The 9,748-nt window shown below is 42.6% G+C and overlaps 1 protein-coding gene across 1 annotated transcript; it reads right to left on the bottom strand.

Annotated features, from left to right (window-relative positions):
- Positions 1-530: 530 nt before the first annotated feature.
- On the bottom strand, positions 531-9,345 carry LOC104269165 (LIM/homeobox protein Lhx8-like; the record flags this gene model as incomplete). The annotated part of the gene is made up of 7 exons (XM_009876931.1): positions 531-1,118; positions 1,814-1,997; positions 2,454-2,549; positions 4,783-4,886; positions 5,347-5,567; positions 7,062-7,183; positions 9,221-9,345. Coding segments are annotated over 7 exons (929 nt in total), but the record flags the coding sequence as incomplete, so codon positions are not given.
- Between the last annotated feature and the right edge of the window lie 403 nt (positions 9,346-9,748).

Below are 9,748 nucleotides of genomic sequence, written 5' to 3'. Positions count from 1 at the left end.
CATTTAAAACAAAGTAGGCTTTTGTACACTTGACTGAATTCCAGCCTGTATTCATACACAGTTTAATACAGATCAGTTAAAGTACTGAACTAGATTTTACTTTAAAAATCCAGACCCTGTTTAAGTATTGCATATTAGTTACCATCCTGCTTAACAACAATCACAAGATGAAACCAACGAAGAGAGCAAAAGATGAAGCAGTAAAAATTCAAAGTGTTAAAGCGGATGCAAATTCAGGTTCTCCACTCAGGGTTGCAAATCTATTCTCTGCATCCACCGTTTCCCTCACCCTGCAGGTGTGCTCCCTCAGGAGCAGCACCAGTTTGCATAGGCTGACTTTAAAGTACCACATACTTCAGGGCATTTCAAGACCCATGTAAGCCCATTAAAGATTTTTTAAAATCAAGACAGATATGAACACCCCCAAAAGAGTGTGGGGTACCCGAGTACACCAGGGACCTTCTCTTAAAACTGAGGATTCAAGTTAAGCACTGATAAATGACCACAGCTCAGCCATAAACACAGCAACATTTTTGCTTGGCATGCTACAGCAGAAACTTTATTCAGTTCATTTTGAAAATATTTCCAAACAAAAATTATTTTTGTAAACTCACAGAAATAAGCTTTAACGTATAGGCTGTATACAACTCAAATACAGGTAATACTTCTGGCAATAACTTACAGATACAAACTAATGATAAACTACAATTTCACAAAGAATTGTAAACATTTTGCACAATTGTCAGTCCTTTCTTTTAGGCAAAGTGCTCTTTTGATGACAAATAAATTAACACACACATAACTAGAGTGGACTACTTCCAGACGATACAAAAAGGTGTTTAATAAGGCTTGTAAACAACATAATAGTTATTTATGCAGAATCCATAAAAGTGTCTTGCAGGCTAAATATACTTACATACTCGGGCAGCAAAAGTGATCTTGAAAATGGTTCAGATGTTAAATATCTTTCCAATGATATTTAATACACAATAAATGACTTAGGTTACGTCCTTAATAGCTTATATCCCTGACAGAAAGGAATTAGGTGTGACTTAGTGGCAGTTGTGTCATTGAATGGGGTAGCAAAGGCTGAAGTCCAAGAGCTGTAGGTGAATGAGCTACAAAACCAAAAACATTCACTGGTCAGCATCATCAGAGGTAGAAAAAGATTACCAGCTAATACATCTCATCGGTTAACAGGAGTTCACCAGTTCCAACCCGTGCAGCCTGTTCTGTCTTCCCCAGTCCAGCATTCACACTCCTCCACCCGCAGCCCACCTTATGCCACTGTTTGGGAGACAAATAAGCTCTGGCCACACACACGGCTCAGAGTAAAGTTCTCCCAAAACCTTCACAGCTTCTCCTAATCACAGACACGAGCTGAAGTTGTTGACTTGCTGGGTCATAAGACTCAGAACGACTGAAACTACCACACTCCTTGCATCGTGTGTGATGGTGAAGGGAAGCTTCAGTTTTCAGTGAAGTGGCCGGATTGAGTATCTATTGCTAAGAAAAAAACCAACCAAACCAGCATGGGTGTTTTTATAAAGTGTTTGATATCTTATTACTAGCACTCATAGTTTGAAGGAAGCACAAAAAAAACCAACCCAGTCTTCATACCCAATACTACACTCTTACAGTGAAGGGTTACTGCTTGAAGAGGTACACTTCTTAACAAGGTGTAAAGAGCAAGTACAGTACTAGGATATTCTCTAAAAAATACTAGAAATTTAAAAATCCATTAAGTTCCTTTAACTGGCTCTTCCTACAGTCAATAACAATGTTCTGGGATGTGCACAGTCGTTACACCTACCGTCCATGTAGCTGTGAAGAGCAGTTAACATCGTCCCGTCCTGGGGCACGTACGCAGAGTAAGCCATTTCTTCTAGCATGGGTGGAGACAGCCTGGAGGGCTGAACTGCTGTGACAGGAGCAGTAGATGAGTGATTAGGACTAACATGTTTCTTATGGCGTGCTCTGCAGTTTTGAAACCACACCTGAAAAGGGGGAAAAATTGACAGTGTTGATAGATTGCATTCTGTGTCAACATTAGCATAACAAAAACCTTAGAGTTCTGACTTGAGCCAAATTCAGGTAATCGGGCCTTGAACGTAGCACTGACAGCCCAAATGAAGAAATACCCGTGCTAAGCCTACACGTGCCTCAGGTGAGCGTGTTCAAGTCGGGAAAGCTGCTGCAGTGACCGGCACGGCGGTGGCGAGGAGCACGCAGCACCAGGCACTGTCCCGCCAGGCTGACCTGGGCACTGACTGGGACACGGCCGCTTCCATGTCCCAGAACTACTGATGACTAAAGATGCTGTCTGAAGTTATGTTACAACTGTCAGATTAGATTTTTTTCCATCTCAGAACAACTACATGGAGGAAATTGTCATTTACCATTTCAAGTGGATAAGTACAGACTTTGTTAGTCAAGTAACTTCACACAGTTACCTGTATGACACGCCTGCTCAAGCCTGTTCTTTCTGCCAGTTTCTGAAGCGTCTGTGCATCTGGATTGTTGTCCTGAGCAAACTGTGCTTGCATAACCTGAAAAGGCAAGATAAGGGATGGCAGATCTGTGTGCACAGTCCCAACAGCAGTATTAGAGGCTCCTCACAGACAGGCCCTACTCCTTGCCTGTTTTTATTTTAGGAAACTTGGAATCACTAGTCCCCAGTCTCCAATATATTAAGAGAGGAAGCAAACAAACAAGAAAAAAAAATCAAATCAAAACACAAGCCTCTTATTATGCTTAACTGAGCAGAGACATTTACCAGAAATGCAAGAAACTAATTCTGTTTGGCAGAAATAAAAGAAAATAAATAAAAAAAATATAGAAGAGGTGCTCTGTTACAATTGCATTAAAATAACTGTGGGAGAAAATTAGACAATTCACTGCAAATCAAACACACTTGAGCAAGAGAATGTCCATAGCAGCAGAGCATGGCACACAGCAGAAAGACTGAACTCTGATCTGCCTCTTCACTGTCAGTCACTGTCTGCATCTTGTATACCATGGAGCAACTTAACCCTCTTTTCGCCTGCACAGAGGACGCAGCAACTGGGCAGCTCTTTGTGCCTCATCTACCTTTAACGAACACAAGGAACACCAAGGCTCCACCTTGGCTGACTGGCACTATGTAATTTTTTTCATCACACTCATCTTTTTACAGAAAATTCATGTGAACACTTGCCATAAGGGTATGAATTATATTTTTTTTTGAGGAAGTAGATGTCAACTTGGCCTGCATCCTGAGCACTTTTAGAGCCCATAAGAGTTTACCTTATTTAAGGAAATAAGGCTTCACAGATTTCTGTAAGGTACCTTTAGCAACTTAAACTGCAGTTTCTCATTTCTGGATTTGACCCTTGATGGTCTGCAGATTTTGCTTGGCTTCATCTTTGAACATTCTTTCCACATTCAGAAATGCTGAAACTACCCTCCTACCATTCATACAAAGACATCAAAAAGCACAGACATCCTTTTGTACAAGTACTTCACAAGGTGTGTTACTGCATGCTGCCACTCAGCCACATCCTCTGATGCTTCTCTTGCTCGAAGTAGTCTTACATCAGCACAGACAGGTACAGAGATGGATGCACTGAGCAGACAGCAAGTGTCATTAAGTAAGAGGCCCTAGAGATCTCAAACACCTGCTGAAGTCAGTCACCGTGTATTTAAAACAGGAAAAGAGGGAAACATAGTTTTAGTGATGGCAAACAAGAAGAAGCACTGAATGCCGTTCCTGCCCTGATGGCTGAGCCTATCTCCCACTCAGCAACCGCTAAGAAAGTTCCCTCTCACAGAAGTCAAGCTTGATGTCCAGAGCTCTCGTCCAATTCTTGCTAACACGCTAGTTTTATCTTAACACCACATTCTGTCTCCAGACACAACTGAAATAGCAAACCAAGCTTTGAACAGCCGCACGCACCTCACGCAGCACTGCTTAAAAGCCTCATGTGTTATTATACCTCAAACTTCATTTTTCTCAACTGCTTTCACAATAAACAAGAGGAGGACAGGCTGACAAAACAGAACTCAGACTGAGACAGTGGAAAATGAATGTTGTAGCAGCTATGCGTGACCAAAAATTCAAAGACATGTCCCAAACTGAAAGCAGGGATGCTCAGCTAGGATTAGGTAGAAAGCCACAGCTTCCTTCCCACTACATGGTGAAACCTCTAAATCTGGTCTCACCACTTTCATAGGGAGCCAGCCCGTGTCCTGGTGTTTTTCCCTAGAAACCTAATTCAAGTGAAGCGGCAGTCCAGAGAGTGAAATAGCTCTGGACTGCCTGACACATGGGTTAACTCGTACCAGGGTAGCAACAAGACAAGAAGCCTTGAAAGCAGGCATTACAACAAAATTCAAACTTCCATCCTGTTGAAGTCTTCAAGTCATATATTATGCCCATCTTTAGTACAACTCTTCACATTACATAATTCTAAAAATATTTAGCCTGTATTATGTGTAGTGATGTAAATGCCTGATTAAATAGATTTCATCGAGCAATCAAAATAGAAGAACCTTTTTGTTTCCACTCGGCAGAACTACTGGCTGCCCCCAGGGAAATAAAAAGCTTGAAGAGTGACTATTTCATATTAAACTGCTGAAGCTAACAAACAGTTCCAGAAACATGCTGTGTCTTGATAGTTTACGAAATAGTTTAAAGCATGCAAGCTTTTTCTCTCCCCCTAAATGCACATCCAACATCCTATCGGCTCAGCACCTATGTCCCACATAAACCCGAACTACATGAGTTTTTAGCACTGCCTCTACCTGGAGCTGATCTGCTGTGAAGCTGGTCCGAGCTCTTTTTGCTGGTTTTGGATGATTAACATCTTGTTCTGTTAGTAATGCTCCTTCCACGCTAATCCCATTACCTGAAGCATTAAAAAGAGAACATCATTGTCTGCTAAACATTCAAAATTATGTTATTTGTAAGTCAGAGTGTCCTCCAACAATAAACAACAGTACTTGGCCAGCTGAACTGCAACTGTAAATAAAGCCATGCTCTGTTCAAAGTTGGACTGATCTGGCAGCACCACCCACTACACCTCAAATGGCTCCCTTGCAAGCGAGGGAAGGAATAGATCCAGCATGATATTTTATCAACTACATAGGTTCTTGCTTTCTTTTCCTTAGGATAGAAAACAAGTTACACAAACATTAAAAAAAAATTAAAATATCAGATAATTTGCACGTTATTTTAATTCAAGAACCTGCGCTTCCAGCCTTAGTAAAGCTAGGCAATTACGTCTTAATAAGGAAGATGAAGCAAACCCCAACAATTTTAATTAAACTAAACCACAAACATACTGCTTTTGTTAAGAACTACGTTACCATTTTCAACTTCTCTTTTCAGATTGTCCAGCATGCAGTCATAATGTACCCTGCAAAGGACTTTCTCTTCCACCAGAGCAAACTCCTCTCCAGTAGACAGCTGCCTTTTGCAGGAGAAGCAGGCAAAGCATGCCAGGTGGTACACATTCCCTTTCGCCCTGCGGACCCAGTCCGTGGAATGGATGTGCCTCCCGCAGCGGGAGCAGCGGGTGCCATAGCGCCTGCAAAAACCAAGGAGGCAACAGGAGGGTGAAGGCACAGAGACCCTTTCAGGCACGAGGGTGATGCCAGGAGGGCCAGAGGTGACCAAGATGCAGCATTACAGCTGAAATCCACAGTGAGTCAGCTCACCAGAGGTGAGGGGACAGCATAGTTGTGCTTTTATTGCAAAAAAAAAAAAATTAAAAAAAAAAAAAATCAGCAAGTTTGCATCTGACAGCTTAAGGCAACACCACTACCAAATTACAGAAGTTAATATTTTCATAAGGCAAAGGGCAAAACTGAAACAACTGCTACATGAATTCCCAACTCTTCACCTTTCCTTTTATAAAGACAATGACTTTTTAAAAAGCTGTGAGTGGGAGATGAAAACAGCTGACTGTTCAAAATTCTATCAATTATTCAAATACATTTCACATTACCCTAGTGGTAGTCTGAATTATCATATTTAGCTACCTTGGTCTTCACTAATCATTCAGTCTCCTTCAGCAGGGGGAAAACCTGTATTTATAGTTATTTCTTTAATTACCATCACATTATGATTTTAAAAGAAATTCAAGTATCTGCAAGTATTTACATTACTACAGTAGAACATTTCTCTGTGAAGAGGAAACTAGCCACCAAGATCTGTTGATTATTTAGATAAGAATTTGTCCTGAAAATCTTTGCAGGCTCGTAAGTTCATTTTTTGAAGTCTCACAAAATTTTGTTTTCCCAGTTCACAGTATTCAGCCTGCCCCCTCCCTCTCTTTCAGTGCCAGAACTGATGAGCTGAACCTAACCCACTGGCTACACAGGTGGGGGGGGGGAATCACATAAATAATTCAGTTTGGGGAAATAGTGGAAATCACACCAAAATTAGTAACAGAATTTTTTGTTCTGGACCAATGATATCTTACCATGAGCACTTTCAACACCAACAAATAATATTCTTCCTTATACAATCAGACCTTAATCTTGAAGAATGCTTTGTGTTCTAAATCCAACGGATCACAGGAAAGTGTAACCACTTCTCTAAAAGATCACAGGATTTATTCTGGGTTGGTTCTGTAGTTCTGTGGGATACCCCAAGTCCCACACCCATGAGGTGCGAGTCCAAACAGGGACTGTCTCAGCTCTTCTTGTGCTCTCAGCCTGCGCTCCCTAAGGACAATTCTTTGCACATACAACAGCTTTACAGCCTTTCTGTGGCAGGGACTCCGACTTGCCTTTTTTTTTTGCCCCTCCTTGTGTGCACAGAAGTAAGTTAGTGTATAAATGCAGTAGCAATGCCTAACGATGGAGGGGCAGAGAGGGAGACGGGGCAGGCAGCGACATCAGACAGACTCGGGGTTTCTCAAGTCCCTCTGCAAGAAACATCGAATTCAACTACCAAAAATAAATGTATTAAATAAAAAACAGAGAGCCTCAATGTACGTTTTAGCTGCGGCTTAAGTGAAAAGGAACAAGCAAGTGTAACACGCTATCTAATAAAACGATATTCCTGTATGATATACCTGAAATAATCAAGTTTGCAGAAGATATCTTTATCTTTGATGTAACAGCTGGTGTGCCTTCCTAGGGACGTTCTGCAAACGCTGCATGACAGACAGCGCACATGCCAGCAGAGGTCGTTTACCTGCCAAAACACCAAAGAAAAACAACCCTCAAGATTTGTGCACCAATATTATATTTCATAATTACAAAAGTTATTTTTCCCATCAATACAGACAAGGCCAAAAAGTACACGTACTATGATTTATGGAAAATTTATCCTCAAGAAAAAACATTTTTCCTATAGAATTGCACACATGTAAGGGGTTAATTAATTTGATAGAAGTCTTGAAAATAAGTTTTCATGGTTTGGTAATTAAAAGCACCAGAAGAGGAAGCAACAGATTCAAGTTCCATGTAGATATTTTGTGCCCTGTTCGGTTCTCACAGCACAAGAGTAACAGAGCAAGTTTTGCCCTCACATGACCTTGGGAAGCTGACTTACATGCTTTTATCTCCCAGTCTGCAAAAAGCCCTGCTTAACAAAAACCAAACTTTGCAAAGTGATTTGAAATTTCCAAATGCATTGAAGGGAGGGAAAAAAGTCTGTCAAATAGAAGCACACCGTGGACCAAACACATCTTCATTTGCCAGGTTTCTGTTAAAGCAAAGTTGGTGAAGAGTGAGAGTTTCAAACTATCAGCAGCTGTTTCAATAGCAAATTCAACAATTCTTTAACATGTGACACTAGTGGCAATAGCCATATTAAGCAGCACAAATCAACCGTTTGGAAAACTGGCACATAATGTTTGGGCAAATAAAATGAGTGCAATTATTTTCATTTCTTCCTTCCTATAAAGAGAACTCTGGTGTGCAGACATTGTGCACCACGCATCAGCTAAATAACTTAATTTGAAAACTCAAGACTCCCAGTGACCATAAAATTAAGTAATAACCCTCTGGATAATCCCAGACTGCATAGGAGAAATTCCACAAACCAAACAATGATTAAGTTTAGATTTATTTTTTTTCATTTTCTGAGCCAATTTTTTGTCTCGTACCAAACAGCCCATACACTGCCTATGGCAAAGCAGCAGATCTGAGATAATCCACGATGTGCCTTTCATCAGAGCACTGCCAGACAAACTGCAGAGAACACGAGGTGTTGACTTCAGCCCCCACACTGGGATTGCCCTTTTCAGTCCCACTTTGGTATGCCACATCGCCCTTAGCCCACATTCTCCCAGCCATCGCCTCCCTTGGCAGCCCCCTTCCCACACGCCCGCACTGGGCACAACATGCAGCTGCTGACAACAGCTGTCACATGGATCCTCCCCAGCACTCCTGGAAGCGGCACCTGGCGAGCACAGCCAGGGCCACAGCCCCCAGGCACCCCACAGACCAGGGCCAGGATCCACAGGACTCCAGCGGGGCCCATGCCAGCACCCAGCCAGGCACGGCCTGAGCCAGCGTCCCCACTGCATGGGGCTCTGCTCGCTGCCTGCTCTGCAGCAGATAAAGCTGCTCTTCCGCAAAAGCAGACATCAACAGCATCGATGGTTGTCCTGTCTGATGGTGCCCATCTACATTCTTACATCCTAGAAGTTGAAAGATGTACTGCTAATGCTCAGCAAGATACACATTTACCAGCACAAATTCCTTTCTCTGCCTATACAGGAAGCAGTAGCTGCAAATTGAAACTTAAGGCTAAATCATTTAAAGGTCTTTTGCTTCAAGTCGCATTACCCAGTTGTTCAGACAGCAGTAAATGAGCTTCCAAAACCTGACAGGAGTTAACAGGACTGGAACCAAGCTGAAGTGAGCTCCTGCACCACCGGTGTGATCTGCTGCTCAAATTCCTTTCTCTGCCTATACAGGAAGCAGTAGCTGCAAATTGAAACTTAAGGCTAAATCATTTAAAGGTCTTTTGCTTCAAGTCGCATTACCCAGTTGTTCAGACAGCAGTAAATGAGCTTCCAAAACCTGACAGGAGTTAACAGGACTGGAACCAAGCTGAAGTGAGCTCCTGCACCACCGGTGTGATCTGCTGCTCCCCTACCCCTGCACCCACCCTTCACTCAACGAACCAGCCCGGCAGACACGTTCCTTTGACCTCTTCACCCCGACGCAGATCTAAGCGAACGATCTAGTAACAACACCGGGATGCTCTCAGCGGCGTTACCCGCTTCCTCCGCACAGGATACACAACGCCTTGAGTTAAGGTGGGATCTAATGGAACCGAGCGACTTCTGGCGTGATCGTATAACCTTTCCAAATGCAAAAGTCGATCCGGAACAATTTTAATGGCTGCAATATAGAAGGAAAATAGTCCCCCTCCCAGCAACATTAACACTTTACGCTTAAAGTCACATGGGTGGGCTTGGTTTTAAATTATCTTAGTCCTCAACGCTAAGGCAAAACTATTCTGCAATCGCAGAGCTCGTTTCCTTCACGTACATTACTAGACCATCTTTTACAGGAATAACGTGTTTCCACGTTCCTCAAGAGGCACTTTTTTTTGCTTCGAGACCCAGCACATCACAGTAGAAGATTTATTTTAACTAATACCAAAAGAGACACATCGCCGCCGCTTAACCGGGGGCGCAAACCACCGCAAAGGCGTTACCGTGCTCTGAACCATCAGCTTTCCTCCACGCTCTCCCCGAGAGGACCTCGAGAACACACAATCCCGGCGCGCTGCGGCGTCACC

This window comes from Apaloderma vittatum, unplaced genomic scaffold (genome assembly GCF_000703405.1).
Source record: "Apaloderma vittatum isolate BGI_N311 unplaced genomic scaffold, ASM70340v1 scaffold30799, whole genome shotgun sequence".
Lineage (NCBI taxonomy): Eukaryota > Metazoa > Chordata > Aves > Trogoniformes > Trogonidae > Apaloderma > Apaloderma vittatum.
Note: the sequence above shows the minus strand (reverse complement) of the source record. Positions and strands in the feature narration are given on the sequence as shown.